Genomic DNA, 22,182 nt, shown 5'->3' on the forward strand with positions numbered 1-22,182 from the left:
CACAATACATAGTGTGACTGTTACAATGTGTAAATCATAATACACAGTATGACTGGTACAGTGTGTAAACCACAATACACAGTGTGCCTGATACAGTGTGTAAATCGCAATACACAGTCTAACTGGTGCAATACGTAAATCAAAATATACAGTGTGACTGGTGCAGTGTGTAAATGACAATACACAGTGTGCCTGGTACAGTGTGTAAACCACAATATCTGATATAATTGGGCAATGCAACAATCACCCATATGTATTGTGTTTCGTGAATTCTCTAACCAAAGAGCAGAGGAGGTTGGGTCATTGATTATAGTCAAGACAGTTTTTGATCTAGAAGTGAGTCAAGAGTTCTGATAGCAGACAGGACAGTGGAGTTAAGTCCACATTCAGATCAGCCATGATCTTATTTAATGGTGGTGCAGGTTTAAGGGGCCACCTACTCTTGTTCCTATTTCTTATGTTAAATTTGACAGAAATTAAGAAGCCTGTTAGATGAGAAAGGTATTGTTTAATAAACTATTTTGTACACAAAGAATAGTTCCCATTTCTGATTGGACATCTGAGGCAGAGTGTATCCATTGCAACACTGTTTGCTTTCCATATCAAATCAAAATGAAGCAAGATAATTTAGCAGAACCCCTGAAATCAGATAGCAATGAGGGAGGAGTTCCTAGGATCACAGTATCTCCAGCCCAGGGGCTGAGCTAATGGTTAGTCTACTATCCAATCTTTTTGGCTGTATTATCCAGAAATCAGCAAATGACTGAAGCTTGATTATTGTCTCAAGATGAGCAAAGAGCAGGTTACTTGAGGTTGGAAGGTGAGGTGGTTACTCAGAATAAGTTGCTGTAAGCTGGTTACTGAGGATTAGTTACTGGGACAAGTCACAGGGGTTGGTGACTGGTTAATAATGGTACCAGTAATGCTTTAGGTGACTTGTGGTTAGAGTATAGGGATGTAGTTATCGATTCGAGTGCGATGCCTCTGGGCTATACATTCTGCAATCCAGACAATATTCCGACATTCCTGCTCCTTCAGCTTCATATAAGCATGAAACACCCCAAAGTGAAATTGGTTGTCAAATGCCAGCACATTGAGCTTCACCTGGTAAGGAAGAGAGTGAGAGTTACACTCAGACAAAAGGGTATGAGGCCACGGTCATGAGGGGCGTACCTCATGGGATATGTGAGCACCTGGATTGAGATGGATGAGCTATTTCTTCTGGGGATTAGTTTCCTTTGTTAAGGCCCCCTGTTTTTTCCCTTGGCTGAGCCCTGTCAATGTCTTTGCATCCCTCGGTCCCTGTCACCTCATTCCTGTTTGATTTTGGGCAGGAACTATTTCAATGTGGTTTAACTGATGTCGCAGTGCCCATTCCCAATGTTTCCACCGAGGCTTCAGTTCAGGGTGTTTCCCAAATGTTTCTCACAGAAAGCTCCAAAGCAAAAGGTAGTCATTATTTGGGATGCTTCAGGTTTTTATGAGTTGTGACAGCTCCCAACTTCCATCCTTTGCTCTGCAGCATGTCTTGATCATCAGGCGGAGTCTGACCCAGCATCTGGCCAATTTATTTAAAATAACCAATCCAGAAATATGGCCTTGACTCAAACGCCACAGAAATAAAATGCAGCCGGCCTGATACTCATTGTGGTGGAGGTGGTGGAGGGGTTGAAGGAGCAGAAGGTGGTGGCTGAAAGGAAGAGAGGATTGCTTTTTGCTTTATTTATTTGTATCAAAGTCACTGCAATGAAGTTACTATGAAAATCCCCCAGTCGCCACATTCTGGCACCTGTTCGGCTACACTGAGGGAGAATCTAGCATCCAATTCACGTCTTTCAGACTGTGGGAGGAAACTGGAGCACCCAGAGGAAACCCACATAGACACAGGGAGAACGTGTGTAGGCTCTGCAAAGACAGTGACCCAAGCCGGAAATCGAACCCAACTCCCTGGTGCTGTGAGGCAGCCATGCTAACCACTCTACCGCTGTGAGTGGGGTACTGTTGATGAAAGAGGGTGAAAGGGTGAGAGGTCTAAGAGGCCCAATTACAGCCTTTACCTCATATTCAAAGAACTTGTCCTCCAGGGTTTTCTCATCTGAATTCTTCTCTGCACCTTCAAACAAGAATTTATATTCCTGACAGAAGAGAATAAGAGGCAGGTCAGAAATAAACACCATCCTGGGAAAGGGTCCCACAAGCTGGAATTCCCCTCCCCCCCCAGCCACCCACTGGGAACAGGCTGAAAGGCAGAGTGGGGGAGATACAAAATAAGATGAGATGAGGGCGCCTTGCCTACCCATCCCCACTAGTATTTTATCAGTGGCAGGTTAGGTGTTGGGCAGCCCATTTGCCTTCAGGTCATTTCAGGCTTTTAAACAGTGAGTTAATGCCACTAAAGGGCATCTTCCCACCACCACTGAGATCACAGGCAGCCACCAGGTGGAGAGACCACTAGGTAAATTCTGGCAACCTGGCTGTGGCTTGTGTAGGGCCATCCCGCTTGTTCAGGCACTCTGTGCCCAATGCAGGCACCCACCCCCACCAGCAGAAAAGGCTGCCGCCTCTGAACCTCACCCACCTACCTCCTGTCTCGTCAGGCCTGCTCATTGGCTCTGACAAGGCTGTTCCACTTACCTGAAACAAAATACAGTTCACGGGCTTTAAATCCACCAGTGATAGAGATAATCATTGTGTGGGGGAATGGAGAACATGGCCTAAAGATTCCTCATGGAGCCAGGGGAGGTGATGTGGGAGGTCAGTCACTCAGATAGAGACTATCGCAGCTGTCCACATGGGGAATGGTGGGCTCCGGATGGGGTTCAGAACCTTCTCTTTCATTCTTTGAATGAAAGGACGGAATCCAGGACAGAGTGGGAAAATGTGACTGGCCATGAAAGGAAGGGCACATCGACTGAACATTGATCAAAATAATAACCAGAGCTACGGAATCAGTGAGAGAACATACCGCATAATATTCAGCAACTGCACGCACATGCTCAAAATCCTCAGCTTTGGACAAGAGTGTCAAACCATCTGGGTATAGCCTGCCGCAGCAAGGGTAAAGTGCAGCCCGATCCTCTCTGCTTAGCTCAGTGCCAAAGGAGTTCAGAGTGATGACAAACGCACGGCGGTCAGCTTCAAACTAGGCAGGAAAATACCGGGGAGTGAGAGAGAATCTCAGAGTAAGAATGTGCTCATACAGAGATATCCCAGAATCAGACATATTAAAGTGCAGACACAAGCTATCCTCTCAAATGGTCTAAGGCAGTGTTCATATTCCACATGAGTCTCTTCCCATTTCACTTCATCTAACCTCATCAACAGACCTTTCTTTCTTTTCTCCCTCAAGTACTTATCTAGGTTCCCCTTAAATGTACCTGTTCTATTTGCTTCAACTTTCTTTGATCAGGAGTTCCACATTCTCACTATTCCCTGTATTTCCTCATGAGCTCCCTTTTGAATTTATTAGCAATGATCTTTTATTCATGGTCCTAGTGTGGGGCTCCCCCACAAGATAATAATCTGGATCTTCAGGATAGAACTTCAGAAATACATGTAGTGGAGTGGGCAGATAGGTGGCAAATAAAGTTAAATGTGGAGAAGTGTGTGGTGATGCACTTTGGTAGGAAACACATTGCTATAAAACAAGGGTAAAATTCTTAAGGAGTGCAAGAACAGAGGGAACCTCTGGAATCTGTTCCATAACTTATTTTAATATACAGTGTTGCAAGTGACAATCCTGCCAGACCAGGGGGGTCTTAGCCTCTCTAATTTTAACTTGCATAACAATTATCACCCCCTAAATCCAAAATGTCTTTATATCTTTATGATCTCTTTGTTAGTTTCCCTATTTTTGAATTGAGTTATTATTGTCGCCTGTATTGGGATACAGTGAAAAGTATTGTTTCTTGTGAGCTGTGACAGATAAGACATACCATTCATAGAGTACATAGGGGATAAGGAAAGGAGAGGGTGCAGATACTGGTGGAGTGTAGGGAAAGATCAGCTTAATGTGTGATAGGAGCATTCAAAATTCTGATGGCAGCAGGGAAGAAGTTGTTGAGTCAGTTGGTACATTTTTTCAGACTTGTGTATCTTTTTCCTGACGGAACAAAGTGGAAGAGAATATGCCCAGATGCGTGGGGCCCTTGATTATGCTGGCTGCTTTCCTGAGGCAGTGGGAAGTGTAGATGGAGTCAATGGATGGAAGGCTGGTTTGCGTGATGGATTGGGCTACGTTCACAGCCTTTTATAGTTTTTTGTGGTCTTACTCAGAACAGGAGCCATACCAAGCTGTGATGCAACCAGAAAGAATGCTTTCGATGGTGCATCTGTAGAAATTGGTGAGAGCTGAAGTGGACATGCCTAATTTTCTTAGCCTTCTAATACTGAAAGAGACATTCATTACTTCTGCAGGTACTCAGTACCTGTGAGTTTATTTGTGCATCGTTTTTTATTTAGAGCTATGGAATTATAGCCATAATGGCACAGAATGAGGCCATTGGCCCATCAAGTCTACCTGGCTCTCTGTAAAGCATTCCAGTCAGTCCCACTCATCTATCCCATCCGTGCAGCTCAGCATGGTTATTTGCTTCCTGTGCTTTTCCAATTTCCTTTCAAAATCATTCATGTCTCCAATTCCACCACCTTCATAGGCAGCAAGTTCCAGATCATTACTACTCTCTGTGTAAAGAAAGTTTTTCCACACAATCCTCCCTTCTTAACTTGCTTGAAACTTTAAATCTTTGCCCCATAGTCCCTGGACCATCAACTGATGGGAACAATTTTTCTTTATCTATTTTATCTAAAGCTGTCACAATTTTACGTGTCTGTTGAATAATTTGTTTTTACATTCTTCGATAATTTAATTTGTAGTTCCTTTTAACTTACCTAATTCCTGTTTTTTGATTTCTTTTGTTCTTTATATTCCTGTTTGTCATTCTCGTCTTTGTTTCCTTTTGCATGGCATTTGTTATTTCACTCATCTTATTTATCTATGGTGTTTCATTATTGGCTACTTTTCTTCTTGTGTTTAAGTGGAATATACATCTGCGGAACTCCACTGATCACAGGTTTAACTATTTGTCACTGCTGTACTTACACTTTCTCTGTAATGTTTTTCCAGTTTCTGTTCCCTATTTCAATTCTTAACCACTCAAAATTAGATCCTTTCCAATCTATTGCTTTGGTCTTTGTCTTACTTTGTCCTCATACACAGACCCCAGAATTTGATAGCACGTGCTCTCTTAACCCGTGAAATTAATGATAATAATGGAAACCACTTTAGATGGCTACACAGATCCCACCCTACCTACTGGTCTTTGAACTCCCTGTGACTGGGCTCAAACTTGCATCTCAACTAATTGTTCGTTGCTCAATGCCTAATTTAATGGGTCTCTGGATTGTCAGAGTGGAGCAAATGGTTAAAATGCTTACCTGCAGAATGGGGCACATCACTTCTTCTGTCTGCCCACCTTGTTCTTTACAGAAGCTGTAAAATGATTCGAGATAAGCCTGAAACAGTAAAATGACAACCCTGAAGCTCATGAGCAGGAAATCATTTATCAATGGCTTTGCTCAGTTTGATTAAAGAAATCAAGTTAATGTAACTGAGGTTTCAATGGGGCTAATATATAGATAGAAAACAGATATCTTGGAGTGACTTACAGGCTGGAATCTAATTAATGTCTGTCTGTGTGGAGTTTGCATGTTCTCCCCGTGTCTGTGTGCGTTTCCTCTGGGTGCTCCGGTTTCCTCCCACAGTCTAAAGATGTGCGGGTTAGGTAGATTGGCCACGCTAAATTGCCCCTTAGTGTCAGGGAACTAGATAGGGTAAATGCATGTGGTTATGGGGATATGGCCTGGATGAGATTGTGGTTGGTTCAGACCCAATGGGCTGAATGGCCTCTTCTGTACTTTAGGATTCTATAAATCTATGATGGGTTTGAGTTGTTTATATATAGTAACAAATATCCAGGATTTACAGGAAGGAGTAGATAAAGTTTATCCATGAAATAAGTTCGTCTCAAGGAGTTGGCCATTTATCATTGAGATGAGGAGAAATTTCTTCACTCAGAAGGTTGGAAATCTTTCGAATTCTCCATCCCAAAGAGCTGCGATTGCTCAGTCAGCAAATTGACAACTGTTTGGGCACTGAGGAAATCAGGGGCTATGGGGAGAGTGGAGCAAATGGAGGTGATGTAAAAAAAAAGCCATCATCTTATTGAATAAGGAAACAGGTTTGAGGCGTCTATTCCGACCAACCCTGTTCTTATTATTATGTTCTCATAACAGCAAGGTGGCACAGTGGCACAGTAGTTAGCACTGCTGCCTCACAATGCCAGGAACTTGGGTTTGATTCCGGGCTTTGGTCACTGTTTGCATGGAGTTTGCACATTCTCCACGTGTCTGTGTGGGTTTCCTCGGGGTGCTCTGGTTTCCTCCCACAGTCCAAAAGTGCAGGTTAGGTGCATTGGCCATCCTAAATTCTCCCTCCGTGTACCCGAACAGGCGCCGGAGTATGGCGACTAGGGGATTTTCGCAGTAATTTCATTGCAGTGTTAATGTAAGCCTACTTGTGATTAATAAATAAATAAACTTTAAACTTTAGATGCCTGTGAATAAATTACTGGCTGCAATCTGACCAGAATTATTGCTCTTACCTTGTAGAGTTTATTTCGTAATATTTCAATATTGACTTCATCGAGGTCATTCTCTGAAATGCAATCTTGGAAGAAGGAAGCTAGGAAATAGAAATCATCGGGTGAGTGTTTAAATATAGACAGTCTGATGCCGTTTAGTTGAAAATTGGGTGTGTATAGTAACAGGGAGACATTCAGACCCCTGCACAGTGAGGCACCCACACTGACATGCAGACAGACACTAGGATCTCTGTACTGACCAATACCCAGATATTCAGACCTCTGCACTGCCCAATACAGATACCTGGATCTCTGCACTCGCCAATGCATAGATACGTTGTCCCTTGCACTGACCAATACTTAGATACTCAGACCCCTGCACTGATCAGTACATGGTGAGACACTCAGACACACACACTGACCAGTACACAGAGAGACAGTCAGACACATATACTGACCAGTAATATATATAAATGATTTAGAGGAAAATGTAACTGGATTGATTAGTAAGTTTGCGGGCGACACAAAGGTTGGTGGATTTGCGGATAGCAATGAGGACCATCTGAGGATACAGCAGGATATAGATCAGTTGGAGATTTGGGCAGAGAGATGGCAGATGGAGTTTAATCCAGACAAATGTGAGGTAAGGCATTTTGGAAGGTCTTACCCAAATAGGAAATATACAGTAAATGGCAGAACCCTTCAGAGTATTGATAGGCAAAGGGATCTGGGTGCACAGGTACAGAGGTCACTGAAAGTGGCAATGCAGGTGGAGAAGGTGTCAAGAAGGCATACCGTACGCTTGCCTTCATTGACCGCGGTACTGAGTTTAAAAATTGATAAGTCATGTTGCAACTTTATAGAATCTTAGTTAGGCCACACTTGGAATATAGTGTTCAATTCTGGTTGCCACACTACTGAAAGGATGTGGAGGCTTTGGAGAGGGTACAGAAAAGATTTACCAGGATGTTGCCTGGTATGGAGGGCATTAGCTATGAGGAGAGGTTGGAGAAACTTGGTTTGTTCTCACTGGAGTGACGGAGGTTGAGGGGAGACCTGATAGAAGTCTACAAGAATATGAGAGGGACGGACAAAGTGGATGGTCAGAAGCTTTTCTCCAGAGTGGAAGAGTCAATTACTAGCGGGTACAGGTTTAAGGTGCAAAGTGCAAAGTTTAAAGGAAATGTACGAGGCAGATTTTTTACACAGAGAGTAATGGGTGCCTGGTACTCGTTGCCAGGGGAGGTAGTAGAAGCGGGTACGGTAGTGACTTTTAAGGGGCATCTTGATAAGTACATGAATAGAATGGGAATAGAGGGATATGGTCCCCAGAATGGTAGGGGGTTTAGTTAAATTGGGCAGCATTGTCGGTGCAGGCTTGGAGGGCCAAAGGGCCTATTCCTGCACTGTAATTTTCTTTGTTCTTTATTCTTTGTTCTAGTACACAGAGAGACAGTCGGACACACACACTGACTTGTACACAGACAGACAGTCAGATACATATACTAACCAGTACACAGTGAGACATGTACACTAACCAGTACTCAATGAGACACCCAGACACACACATTAACCAGTACACTGTGAGATACTCACACACTGACCAGTACAAAGAGAGACTCAGACCCAGACACTGACCAGTACACAAAGAGGTAGTCAGTCACACATACTAACCAGTACACAGAGAGACAGTCAGACACATACACTGACCAGTACACAGAGACAGTCAAATACACATACTAATCAGTACACAGTGAGACAGTCAGACATGCACACTAACCAGTATTCAATCAGACACCCAGACACACGTATTAACCAGTACACAGTGAGATACTCAGACACACACAATGACCAGTTCACAGAGAGACAGTCAGGCACACACACTGACCAGTAGGTAAAGAGACAGTCAGACACATACTGACCAGTACAGTGAGACAGTCGGACACACATACTAACCAATACACAGTGAGATACTCAGACACACACACTGACCAGTGCACAGTGAGAGACTCAGACACACATAGTAACCAGTAGACAGTGAGATACTAAGATACACGCACTGACCAGTGAATAGCGAGATACACAGACACAGATAGTAAACAGTACACAGTGAGATACTCAGACACACATACTAACCAGTATACTATAGGCCTATGTTTTTTGATACTTCAGGTCTCTAGGCTAATGATAAGATATTTGCTCTTTATTGTGCATCAGCTACCCAATTTGGGGCATTGAAGTCCAGTTCTTACCTAAAGGAGTATCAACCAGGATAGCATTGTAGAGTTCAGCAGGGGTCTGAGCAATGTGAACAGCCTCCATTTGTTCGAAGCTACCCAAGGGATGGCACTTGGGTAGGAGCTCTGAGATAGGTCGCTGGTGCAATGTGCCAGTAATCAGCAGGATAACATTGTCAATCATGTAGCTGTACCTTTAAATCAGAGCAGCCAATGAGCATAAGTTACAAAGAACTCCAGAGAACTGGAGCCATTGGAAAGTTCAAATTAAAAATCAATCTCCAGTACAGGCCAGTGTAGGCTGCTGTAACTCAGCCGCTCTCACTGTCACACTCAGTATCACTCCCTCTGTTACACTGTCATTCTCGCTGTCGCTCTCACTCACTTATTGAACAATGTGTCTGTGTTGAGACGTTCATTTCCTCAGAACTATTTAAACTGGCTCTTTAAAGTGTTAATTTGACAATAAAATAGTACAAAGTCCCGGTTACTAACGTGATATAATCCAGGAAGGTAGTGAGTGGCTGCAAGGAATGATTCCGCAGATAGACAAATTCCACCAGCAGTTTTTCTTTCAGTTTATCATCAATAATAGAGACTGTGAGGGGGCCTGTTTCATTGGACAGAAAGCTGCCGTAGTCTGTACTCTGAAGGTGCAGCTTCAGATCTGCAGAAAGACAGCATGAGCCTCTGGTTAGGTAACGGTTAAATTTGCACAAAACAGTACCCAATACACACTAAACACCAGATTTATTAAGTGCAAGAGTATTAACCCTAGATTGGTGTAGGCTAAGTTACTCCATTCCTCCACATATATACTCCCTTTTCTCCATCTTCCCTTCCTTCCTCATTTTCCCCTCTATTCCACTTCTCCTTCCCCGGATTCCCCCAACAGCCACCTAAATCAACCTCCTCACACCACAATTATATCTACCTACCCCCGTCCCCATCCTATCCACCTGCTGTGTATTTGGAGATGAAACTTGGGATCACTTTGGTGAAAACTGGTCTTAAACTGGACTTTATTTGTGCTGTGTAGAATCCCTACTGTGCAGAAGGAAGCCATTTGGCCCATTGAATGTGCACCAACTCTTCAAAAGAGCATCTTACCTAGGCCCACCTCTCCCCCCTATCCCCGTAACCCTGTGCATTTTCCATGGCCAGTCCACCTAACCTGCACATCTTTGGACTGTGGGAGAAAACTGGAGCACCCAGTGGAAACTCATGCATACACAAAGGGGGGAATTTTCTCATCCCACCAGCCACAGGAATTGTAGTGGGCGAGGCGGGGGGGGGGGGTGGTAATGGATATGAGGCCGCAGCTGGAGTACTGTGTGCAGTTTTGGGCGCCGCACCTGCGCAAGGATATTTTGGCCCTGGAGGGAGTGCAGAGGAGGTTTACTAGGCTGATACCGGAGTTGAGGGGATTGAGCTATGAGGACAGGCTGAATAAACTAGGCTTGTACTCGTTAGAGTTTAGAAGAATGAGGGGAGATCTCATTGAGACGTATAAGATGATGAATGGGATGGATAGGATAGAGGTGGAGAGACTCTTCCCGCTCAAAAAAGACAGTAGGACTAGGGGGCACAGCCTCAAGATAAGGGGGAGGCGGTTTAGAACGGAGGTGAGGAGGAACTTCTTCACTCAAAGGGTGGTGAGTCTCTGGAATTCTCTGCCCGTTGAAGTGGTGGAGGCTGCCTCGCTAAATATTTTTAAGAAGCGGGTTGATGGGTTCTTGATAAGAGAGGGGATTAAGGATTATGGGGAGAGGGCGGGAAAGTGGAACTGAGCCACGACAGATCAGCCATGATCTTATTGAATGGCGGGGCAGGCTCGAAGGGCTAGATGGCCTACTCCTGCTCCTATTTCTTATGTTCTTATCATGCTAAGGTCTGTTAACCTTGGGTGGAATTTTCTGGTTTTGAGGTGAGTGCTGCTGCAAAACCCCGTCCGAGGTCTGGTGCTTCTCTATTTCTCACTCTACATCTCATTACATCCTCTGCATGTGCGCAAATGGGTCAAACCTCGCAAGAATACTACCTTGCATTCATTACTACAACAAGGTTCTATAGTGAGCCAAAACACAATTCAAGACACTTCCTCTCCCTTCAATTCGAAATCCCCAACAGGAGTTTGACATGAACACCACTCAATGAGTCAGTCACTATGACAAATTCAAACAGCCTGCAGGTCGTTTGTCTTGGAATGGTTGATGACAAACTGCTGGCAATTTCATCTTTGCACTGGCATCAGCAGTGGCTCTTTAATGTTCATGTAGGAAGGAGAGGTTGTTTCTACACTTAAACAGAGGGTGAGGTATTGCAAAATCCACATGCACAGCTGCCAAGCTTCTTCAGGCCATTCCTATGGATGCAGTGGTACTAAGGGTCGCAGGTTTCTTACCTTTGCACAAGAAGAATATGACAAGGTACCTCACAAGAGGTTATTGCAGAAGGTCAGGGGGCATGGAGTTGGGGGTAGGGTGTTAGCGTGGATAGAGGACTGGTTGTCAAATAGGAGGCAGAGAGTGGGGGTCAATGGGTGCTATTCGGATTGGCGGATGGTGACTAGTGGAGTGCCCCAGGGGTCGGTGCTGGGGCCTCAGCTATTTACCATTTATATAGATGATCTGGAGGAGGGAACCGAGTGTAGGGTGTCGAAATTTGCTGATGACACCAAAATTGGTGGAAAGGCAAATTGTGCGGAGGGTGGGGAGAGTCTACAGAAGGATCTAGATAGGCTGGGCGAATGGGCCAGGAAATGGCAAATGGAATTTAATGTAGGCAAGTGCGAGGTGGTCCACTTTGGTAGGAATAATGGTAGGAAGGATTATTACTTACGTGGAGAAAAACTGCAGCAGGCGACGGTGCAGAGGGACCTCAGGGTCCTTGTGCATGAGTCGCAAAAAACAAGCTTGCAGGTGCAGCAGGTGGTCAGGAAGGCGAATGGGATGCTGGCCTTCATAGCGAGGGGGATTGAATATAAAAGTAGGGAGGTCTTGCTGCGGCTGTATAGGGCATTGGTGAGGCCGCAGCTGGAGTACTGTGTGCAGTTTTGGGTGCCGTACTTACGCAAGGATATTTTGGCCTTGGAGGGAGTGCAGAGGAGGTTTACTAGGCTGATGCCGGAGTTGAGGGGGTTGAGCTATGAGGAGAGGCTGAATAAATTAAGCTTGTACTCGTTAGAGTTTGGAAGAATGAGGTGAGATCTCATTGAGACATATAAGATGATGAATGGGATGGATAGGATAGAGGTGGAGAGACTCTTCCTGCTCAGAAAGGATAGTAGGACTAGGGGGCACAGCCTCAAGATAAAGGGGGGGCAGTTTAAAACAGAGTTGAGGAGGAACTTCTTCACTCAAAGGGTGGTGAATCTCTGGAATTCTCTGCCCGTTGAAGTGGGGGAGGCTACCTTGCTAAATATTTTTAAGACGCGGGTTGATGGGTTTTTGATGAGAGGGGATTAAGGGTTATGGGGAGAGGGCGGGAATGTGGAACTGAGCCACGACAGATCAGCCATGATCTTATTGAATGGCGGGGCAGGCTCGAAGGGTTAGTTGGCCTACTCCTGCTCCTATTTCTTATGTTCTTATGTTCTAAGAAGAATATGTTCTAGCTTTTTCTTCTATCTCAACATTAAGTCCAGGCCACTAGAAATACTTTCTTGCTATTTCCTTCAGGCTTCTGATTTCACAGTGGCCTTCATGTAGCTTCTATATCACCAGTTTCCTCAATGGTGGCAAAATGATCACTGAGCCCCCACAGAAGACACCTTGACTGCAGTGACAGCACTGTTCTCCCGGATTGGTAGGATTTCAAGCAAAGTATTTGTCCTAAAGTCTTACTTCTAAAACCATATCCATCACTTTTGAGAGTACAGTGTCATACTGAGTGTGTTTTCTCACTCACCTAGATGTGACTGGTATGTTGTCTATTTGTTTTAAGTAGAAAATATTCTCCTTCGAGCAGTCTGAAGAATTGCCAGGCAGTGGCAATTTTGAAAGTCCATTTGTATTACAATGTAAACTAGACTGGCAGTGTTTAACGGTGTGAGTGTGTGCAGACAAGAGCAATGCCCATCTTTGCATTCAATTTGCTGAGAGTGACAGAATTCCCATCTGTGGCCCAAAAATGGTAGTGAGTGGACAATGGTCTGTCAACAATGTAAACTCTCTCCATTCAGGATCTGATGACATTTCCTGATTCCCGTTCAATCCGGGCATCGCTACTATCAGCTTTGCTCAAGGTTCAAGAAACAACAGCAATGAGTCCAATGGTATGATGTGGGAGATCACCGCCCCTACACCATAAGGGGATGCATCAAATGTCAAGTAGGATCAAAGTGTGTGAGAGCATCAGACTTAAGGTAACACTTCTTTGGCTTGCATGAAGGTGTTATTGTACTCATCTGACCACTTCCACATCTTGGTCTGGCATAAGAGGTTATATAATGGTTTCAGAATTGTTGCCAAGTTTGAGACAAATCCTCCATAATAATTCAACAATCCCAGGAAGGAGTGTAACTGGCTTATATTCTGAGGTGCAGGTGCTTCTATAATGGCTTAACCTTAGCAGGAGATTTATGAAGGCCAATGGTGTCAATTTCATGTCCCAAATAATCACCAGAGAATTGAAAGAACACACATTTGTCCTTATGAACTCGCAGACTACAGTTTTCCAATCTCTGGACAGTGGCATCTAAGTTTCGAAAGTGCTCATCTTCATCTCTTCCAGTGACTAGGATGTTGTCCAGATGGCACTGGACTCTGCTCAGTCCACTCAGGAGCTGGTCCATTGCCCTTTGAAACAATGCAGCAGCAGATTTTCTTTGCAAAAATATAATTTATTCATATATAATCTGAAAGACACATTACCAAACGTTTCAAATTGTTCTAACAGTAAAGTGTAATGATATTCACATTTTTTCCAGAGATCAAGATATACTCTGGGGTGCTTCAGTTCATTAATGAGAACACTATATATATTACAATATTTTCATTATAGAGAGTAAAATTCTTTACAAACTATATTCACCGGTCATATTACACTCTGGGAAGCTTCAATATATTTGCATAGAGTTAGGATTCAGCACACAATCTGATGGGTTTTACCTGGTTATCAGCCCTTTGGCATATGTTGGCTGAAAGGTCTTACACAGTGGTCTTTCCCACGTGAAACCAAACAGCAATCTCCGGTGCTTGAACAGGCCATTGCATGTCAGGCCATTATGTGACTTTTTGTCCACATTCACCTGATAGTAAGCCTGAAATGTTTGTCTCGCACCTATCCTTCAAACAGGTCCTTGATGTGAGGTTATGGGTACTGTTCAGCCCATATCTTTGGATTTATGGTGACCTTGAGGTCCCTGTAAATCCTGATGGAGCTATTTTTCTTGATGACTATAACAATAGACATAGCCCATTCATTGAAGCTGTCTTCACAAGTCGCTCCAAATCAGCCTCCACCTTTGGCCTAGTAGCACATGGTACAGGTCATGCCTTCAAACATTTTGCTTGGGCTTTACTTTTCAAAAATTTTACCTTTTGTTTTTATTTGCCTGTAAAGTCCTTCATGCTCTTTAGTTCTTCATTGAAAACAGCAATGTGCTTTATAAAAATTTTTATGAGGCCTTATTCTCCATTGGCCATCATGTGGACTTCAGTTTAGTTCAGTTGAATCTTCTCCAGCCATGCACGACCCATCATCGCTGGGTAGTTTCCCTTCACTACGTGTAGGGGTAAATCTGTTTTTTGTTCATCGAGCAGCCACTTCAATGCAGCCTTCAGGGGAACCACTTCTCCTATGTATGTCTTCAGCACTATCCTTGATGGCCTTAAGGGAATGTATTGGAGTTTCTCATCGTAGTTAGACTCCGGCATCAGCGAGACTGCTGCCCCAGTGCCAACTACCATCCTTATTAGCTGCCCTTCTAGCAGTGGAGTGACCCAGTATCTGTAGTACTGTTGATGGCTAGCATATGTAACAATAGCTCCTCCTCTTACTGTGTGTCACTCTGCTCTTCTCGACCCTGTTCTGCAGCATGGACAATCTCCCTTTACTTTAAATGTTATCTTGATTAATTCTTGCTTTTTACTTTTATTTATAGTTCACTTTTTGTTCCTGCAAGCACACTCTGTATCCTTTTGTTCCATAGCATTGCCATTCATATCTTTACACTAGCATTCAGCAGCAGAATGTCCTGGCTTTGTACACTGATAACATGTATGAGCCCTGGCGGCTTTGGGTGTCAATTCAGTGGACATTTTGTGCATCTGAGGGGATGAACTCAATTGTTGGGTTTCCTTTGCAGCCAGCTGCACAGGAACAGCAATTTCAACGGCTTTCTGCAGAGTGAGATTACTCTCAGTTAACAAACATTTTTGTGTTGCTTCACAATGTAGATCACAAACAAGTCTGTCACAAGTGGTGTTATTTAAGCATATCTCTACATTCACAATATTCTGCAAGACTTTTAAGCGTTGCAACAAATTATCTAGTCTTTTTTATGGAATGTAACACACTCTGCTATCAACAGGAGCTTAGGTGAAAATGTGCTTGCAAAATTTCCACAATCTGCTTGAATGTTTTAGTGCCTGGTTTATCGGACTGCACAAGACTATGGGGGAAGATTACAAGTTTTTCCTCCCATAGCACTCAGGAAAGTAGGCACCATAATGTCTTAATTTATTTTGTTTGCCAGTGCAAAACAGTCAAATGTTCAGTATAAGGGTTCCATTGCTCCACATTTTCATCAAAAGTTCCAACGCTGCTGAAAACTCTTGCCTTTTTTTACTCATGTAGGTTTCCTGTGTGCATATTTTGCAACCATGTTTCCAGTAGCTCATCATTCTCATTCACACAAGATACTCATTTGAGCTGGCTTTTGTTTTTAGTGCCTTTTTTTGTCATGTGCACAATTATCCATTAGTTCTCCACATATGCAGCAACACAATGTGAAAAGTTTCCTTTTTTTGACTTTAATTCTTAAACCTCTTCTATCGAGTGGTTTAGTAAGCACATCACTGTGATCCTTGTTGGTTGCATGTTGTGTATTTGGAGACATGATACTTGGGAGCACTTTGGTAAAAACTAAAAATTAGCATTACTTTATTTGTGGTGCGTGTTCACTCATGTCTGCTACTTCTCTCTGTTTCTCGCTCTGCATCTCATTGATCGTGCGTGCGCATAAATGGGCCATACCTTGCAAAAATACTTCCTTACATATATTACTACAGCTGGGCTCGGTAATGCGCCAAAAGACAAATTCATCACATTACTCTCTCCACCATGCTCACCCCCCCACCCTAATCACCCTTCCCACATCACTACCCTACCCATCCTCCCCACACACTCACCTACTCACCCCCCTATCCTACTTGTCTTCCACACATATTCACCCTCCCCACAACCCCACCCTACTCAACTTACCCATGTCCGCACTCTACTCAATTTACCCATGCCCCCACCCTACTCAACTTACCCACATCCCCACCCTATTCACCTGCCCCACCCTCAACCCATTTTTTTTACACATTTCATCCACCCGCCATTCTCCCCTGTCTCCCCTTTTCAATAACCCTCAATCCCCTCATCACCCTCCCCACCCTCACTGTTGCTTTGTTAGTAGCACTGCCACCTCTGAATCAGTTCCAATCCCAGTCCAGGGCTTGAGCACTAAAATGAAGCACTAAAGGAGTGCTGCAGTGATACATTAATATGTAACCCCATTGCCCCCTCAGGTGGATGTAAGAGATATTTCACTGCATAGTTTTGAAGAAAAGCAGAGGAGATATCCCTGGTGTTCTAAACAATATCTACCTTACAATCTAAATCACAAACGGAATACGTGATTATTATCATTTTGTTGTTTGTATGAGCTTACTGTGTGCAAATTGGCTGTCACATTTTCAACACTACAATGACAACACTTTGAAAAGTCTAAAAGTACTTAATTGGCTGTAATGCACTTTGTGATATCTTGTCTTTGCTATGTTACTTCAAGTCTTTCCCTTTTCTTTGTTGCCCATTGACAGAACTAGAAAAACAGAAAGAAGCTCAGCAAGAACTCACCCTCCAGAGTCTGACATTGCACCAGATTGAGGAAATCCGCCTGTTTCAGGATCCCACCTTTAAACCCTCTGACCAGTCCCTCCAGGTAACCGCTATCCACATTAAAATAAAACTCTGCAAAGCCCATCATTCAAGCAACAGTTTGTAGTTCTCGCAATGATGCGTCTCTTTTGTTGGTTTCTGCTGCACTCCTTCTCATAATGAAGGTCAGGGCTATTAAAACTCTTGGTGATATCATCAGCAGAGCCGAGAGGAGCTGGCTGCTTCTGGGTCATTCTGGCTGTGTGTGTTTTGTACAATATTTCCTGATCCCTGAGACCGATAAAACTCTGCTCATTTCTACCCCAAAGTGTAAATCCTCCCCTTTTACCTTCCTCATGTTGTTATAAAACAAAATCTACAGGAACGCGAACATATCATGTTACAGATTAAATGATAATCCTTCTGGAAATAGCAGTTTGTACATTAAGGGAACCTGAATTTCTGAATCTATTCTCCAGCTCCTGTGATGTATTTGTCCTCTTCCTTCGTACTGACTATAGCATTACCTGGGTTGTCACAATCCCTCCTCACCATATAAAAGTACACAAATGCTTTGGTTTCAATTTCCTTTATGATGTACTGGGCTCTGACAAACTTTCAGTAATTTATTATAAATACATAAGAACATAAGAACATAAGAAATAGGAGCAGGAGTAGGCCATCTAGCCCTTCGAGCCTGCCCCGCCATTCAATAAGATCATGGCTGATCTGAAGTGGCTCAGTTCCACTTCCCTGCTTTCTCCCCGTAACCCTTAATTCCCTTGCCTACCAAAAACCTATCTACCTGTGTCTTAAATATATTTAGCGGGGTAGCCTCCACCACTTCAACGGGCAGAGAATTCCAGAGATTCACCACCCTTTGAGTGAAGAAGTTCCTCCTCAACTCTGTTCTAAACTGCCCCCCAACTTATCTTGAGGCTGTGCCCTCTAGTCCTGCTGTCCTTTCTCAGCAGGTCCTCAATACGGTCCTCGATATGGATATATAGAACTCTAAAGTAGCTACAGGTGTACGCAGATTGCCGCCCCTGGTACAAGTACGTGCAGACTCCTGATCCAGACATTCAGGGGCAAGCAGATGCCTGACCCAGGTACAGATATGTGCAAGTTCCTGACCAAGATATAGGTGTGTGCAAGCTCCTGACCCAGGTACAGGTGTGTGCAATTTCCTGACTCAGGTACAGACGTGTGCAAGTTCCTGACCCAGGTAAAGACTTGTACAGACTCCTGACCCAGGTACAGGTGTGTGCTAGTTCCTGACCCAGACAAAGATTTGTGTAGACTCCTGACCTAGGTACAGGTGTATGCTAATTCCTGATCCAGTTATGAAGTTTATGCAGGTTCCTTCCTGTCACTATCTGGTTGCCTTCAACACATACTGACCCAGAAGGTGAAACAAACCTGTTTCTACTTGCTTCATATTTTTCTGTATAATACTGACTTCAACATGGTCCTTTTCTCAGGGATCAACATTACAGAGAAGGAAAGAGTATGATAGAGAGGGTCAGTGTAACTGGTTGGGAGTAGAGTGTTTGTGTTAAAAAGTAAGATTAGGGACTGTGTCAATCAGTGGCTGGGAGTTCAGGGTTTTTGGGGCTGCTTTTAGGGATGCGAATAGGGTCCATAAATAGAGTACATTTTAGTGACCGCATGGATATATTTGAGGGGTGGCGGTGCTGGAATTAGGGCAGCTGGGTTAAAGGAGGGGGGACTGTTAGATTTTCTGTGATTAGGGGTTGAATTTAAGGGGAGGATTTGATTAGAGGTTATTTTTAGGGGAACTAAATTTTTAGAGTCCTGGATTCAGTTTGGCACAGAGGGAAGCTATTTGCCTCATTAAGTCAATGTCAACCCTCTATACAATAATCCAGTCAGTCCCATTTTCTCACAGACCCGGCAGTTAATTTTTCTTAATTGCCCATCAAATTTTTTTTCAAAATCATTTTTGGTCTTGACTTCTATTATGCTCTTAGGGAGTGAGTTTCAAATCATTACAACTCATTGCATTAAAAAAGATTTTCCGCACACCTTGCATATCTCTTGATCAAATCTTAAATATGTCCCCTGGGTCCTTATGCTAATGAAATTACTTTTCTTTATCTAAATTTATCATAATCTGGTACATCTTTATCAAATCTTTCCTTGAATTCCTTTGCTCCAAGGAGTACAACCCCTTTTTTTCATCGAGAGGTTGGGTTTAGAGGTTGATCCTTTGCAATTATCGTCAGTCTGTCGAAAATGAGGACATGGTTTCTGCATCCTCAGGCGAATCAGGAGGCCTAACCTGGAGTCACAGGTGTGTGGGCAGAGAGGACAAGAGTTGCCCTGAGGGAGGGAGATTCCCAAGGCAGAGTTCGGCTCTCTCTCTCTTTCTGATGTTTCGATGCCGGCAGTTTCTAGTGGCGCTGCAGCTTTGTGGATGAGGCAGCACCACAAGGCGCGGGGTTAGTAGTAGGTTTGTCCCCGAGGCCTTCAAGTTGTTCTTGGAAACAGTTTCTCTGTTCTCCTTGTCATAGGGTGCCATCCTCAGGTTGTGAAGCGATACAGGTTCAAGCAGAGGCCAAGGCCAAGCTTGATAGCTCCGCCCACTATGTGGAGGCCCCGCCCTTCTCAACCGTCGAGGTAGGCTCCGCCCTCAGAGGAAGCCCCGCCCACCAGGCTGAAGCGCTTCTTTCCTTCAAACCCGCCCATTTCGCCAGAGCCCCGCCAACCACAGTAGCCCCACCTCCAGATGGGAGCCCCGCCCACTAGAGTAGCTCCGCCCCCCAGACTGGAGCCCCACCCACTACGGTAGTCCCTCCCGATGTGGACGTCCCGTCCACACTAACCCCGCCCCCGAGGCGGCCACCCCTCCCCCAGTCCGCAGTCGGTGCCGGTGCTGCGGACAAGGCGATGGGGAAACTCCGGGACAAACTGTCAGGAAAAGGAGCCGTGAGTCCGCCGCCGGCCGCGGGCGAGGTGCAGGAGAAGCAGCAGCGGGACCCGGCGGGGAGTGAGCCGGTGTCCCGGGCCCTGACCTCGAGCAGCAGCCTGGAGTTTGCGGAAGCCCGGCGGCGGCTGCTGGAGATGGAGCGGCGGCAGCGGCGGGTCCGGGAGCTGGAGATCGGCCTACAGCAGCTGCGCGATATCCTGGTCCGGGCCGAGCAGGAGGCGGTGGAACACGGGGAGCTGGTGAACCGGATCCGGAGCTGTGCCCAGCAGGGAGAGATTGGACTCAACGCCCGCAGCCAGAACATCAAAACCCGCCTGAAAGTCCGGGGACAGCGGGCGCCGTTGATCGTGGCCGCCGCCTTAGGGCTTCGCCACTGTGTCCCCTGGACCAGAAAATGAGAGGAGCCGGGGATAGGGGCTGGGCGACGGGCCGACCGGCCAGGAGCCGCAGGTCTGTTGTGTAATTTCCCAGGTCCCTGAATCTTCTCTCAGTCCGAATGTAAATTAAATTAAAATAAATATTTATTTCACTCATAGGCTCAGAGAGCTTGACTGTTATCTGTACTGCACTTGTCCTGGGAATAATTGAGAGGATGTGGATCGTGTCACATGAATTACAATCGTTGCATTTGAATGTAGTGGGACTGTAGCTTGATACATCATTACCCCCTCTCTAAACTGGGACATTGAATGTCCCAGTTTGGTCCATGCAAACACACCTGCGTGCACCAGATTGCCCAGACATCTTGCCCCAACTGTTTTCCTCTCACTGGTGAAAGCAAATTTTTTTCTGTCGCCAACGCACAACACTTTTATCCACATCAAAGCCTCATTGCCGCAGCTCTCCACATCTGCCTGATGTGGTCCAGTATCGCCGGCAGTCCTGCCACTGCAACAGATCTTGGTTCAATTCAGCAAACAACCCTAAATCTTGAAATGGATACAAAGAGCAACAGACCCCATACTAACCCCTGTTTCTAAATCAATGCACATCCATCTAATATATCACTGCTTATATCTATCTATCCATCCAATCAGTGTATTAGCAGTCTTCAATCTTGCTTTCTATAAGTTGTAGACAACATCTATTAGGTTCCCCCCCCTCCTCCTTCATGTAATTTATTTAAAAAAAACGTTTACATTTGTTTCATGCACTAGATGGCTATTCCCCATGGGGATTGTACTGCCTGGATGTGCTGATGTGATAACGTTTAATGGGCCCAAGCCACAGCTCACGCACCTGGACACATTCATTAAAGTTGTTGCTCTGGTCACAGGAGACTAGCATCAGGAGCTCTCGTCTCATCACCACCCACTGCACAAACAATTTCCAACCTCCCCTAGAGAGGCGAGATTTTAAAACTGAGTTTCAATCCCAGGTCAAAATATTTTTCACACCAATCAGTAATCAGGTACAGTACAGAACCTCTAAAGGCCTTATTTTTAATCACATCCCACTCAAGGGATGGAAAAGGTAGTTTGGGCAAAGGGGTGACAACTTCTTACACCTAATTCATTCATCTCAATAAAACCCATCCATAAATAATCTAGTATAGTTTTTTTCCACTTTTCTATTTGGATTTTAAAGGAAAACCTTTACATTGAGACAGTATCTTAAATGTCCCAAAGCACTGTGATGTAGGAAACTGCAGCTATCAATAAATTCCACACACAGGTAAATAACCTGGTAATTCTGTTTTAAGATTGAGGACTAAAGGTTCGCCAGGATATCAAGAACAGCCAATGCTCTCCTAACAGTAGCCACAGGATCTTTCCCAACCAATAGGGAGGGCCTGAAGTTAAACGCCACCTCAAAGTGCACAGTACTGTAGTGGAGTATCAGTCTGGATCTCATGCTAAAGTCATGAGTGGGGTTCAAATCCACGATTTTGAGCCAGACCAAGCTGTGCACTGGTCAGTGACAGCGCTCACGCACAGCTTGTGGCTGTTGGAGAAAGTGCAGCACATTTATTATTTGAATGCAAGCAAGTTACTGCGGTTTGTGTTTTTATTGCACTGATGTACACTGGGTGTAGCTACAAACTTGAAAGCAGCAGCCCCTATACAAATATGAATTATTAGCAACCAAACCAAACAGCATTCTGCTAAACTCGCCATTTAATGCTGGCTTTAAACTCATCACAACCGTGGATTAACAATTTAATTTTTACAGTTAGCAGCTTCTCACGGATAATTCCTCGTCAAATCATAGACAAGGACAGGAGCAACAAACTGAGTGAGGTTTAAACAGACAATTGGCACTG

General features: G+C 44.5%; 2 protein-coding genes across 3 annotated transcripts; one reads left to right on the forward strand and one right to left on the reverse strand.

Moving 5' to 3' along the window:
• Positions 1–497: 497 nt before the first annotated feature.
• Positions 498–17,130, reverse strand: LOC145357890 (V-type proton ATPase subunit d 2-like). 2 transcript variants are annotated; one of them, XM_080211451.1, is made up of 8 exons: positions 16,949–17,130; positions 9,374–9,545; positions 8,894–9,072; positions 6,663–6,742; positions 5,437–5,514; positions 2,966–3,142; positions 2,058–2,135; positions 498–1,104 (listed from the first exon to the last, which is right to left on the reverse strand). In XM_080211451.1, the coding sequence occupies exons 1-8, from the start codon at positions 17,076–17,078 to the stop codon at positions 943–945; spliced, it is 1,056 nt and encodes a 351-aa protein (XP_080067577.1). In that variant the 5' UTR covers positions 17,079–17,130; the 3' UTR covers positions 498–942. The 2 variants fall into 2 exon arrangements, with proteins under 2 accessions (XP_080067577.1, XP_080067578.1); XM_080211452.1 differs by lacking the exon at positions 2,058–2,135.
• Positions 17,131–19,770: 2,640 nt separating this feature from the next.
• On the forward strand, positions 19,771–20,454 carry LOC145357892 (TMF-regulated nuclear protein 1-like). The gene has a single exon (XM_080211453.1). The coding sequence runs from the start codon at positions 19,880–19,882 to the stop codon at positions 20,315–20,317; it is 438 nt and encodes a 145-aa protein (XP_080067579.1). The 5' UTR covers positions 19,771–19,879; the 3' UTR covers positions 20,318–20,454.
• Positions 20,455–22,182: the final 1,728 nt, after the last annotated feature.

This window comes from Carcharhinus amblyrhynchos, chromosome 24 (assembly GCF_965287045.1).
Source record: "Carcharhinus amblyrhynchos chromosome 24, sCarAmb.v2.hapA, whole genome shotgun sequence".
NCBI classification, from domain to species: Eukaryota; Metazoa; Chordata; class Chondrichthyes; order Carcharhiniformes; family Carcharhinidae; genus Carcharhinus; species Carcharhinus amblyrhynchos.

Bases quoted from the DNA above. Each gene is read 5' to 3' on its own strand.
- LOC145357890 (XM_080211451.1), bottom strand. From the start codon at position 17,078: ATGATGGGCTTTGCAGAGTTTTATTTTAATGTGGATAGCGGTTACCTG. The intron at 9,073-9,373 runs GTTAGTAACCGG...TCTGATTTAAAG, and splicing joins ACCTTCCTGGATTATATCAC to GTACAGCTACATGATTGACA. The intron at 6,743-8,893 runs GTAAGAACTGGA...TCTATTTCCTAG, and splicing joins CCTGGTTGATACTCCTTTAG to CTTCCTTCTTCCAAGATTGC.
- LOC145357892 (XM_080211453.1), top strand. From the start codon at position 19,880: ATGGGGAAACTCCGGGACAAACTGTCAGGAAAAGGAGCCGTGAGTCCG.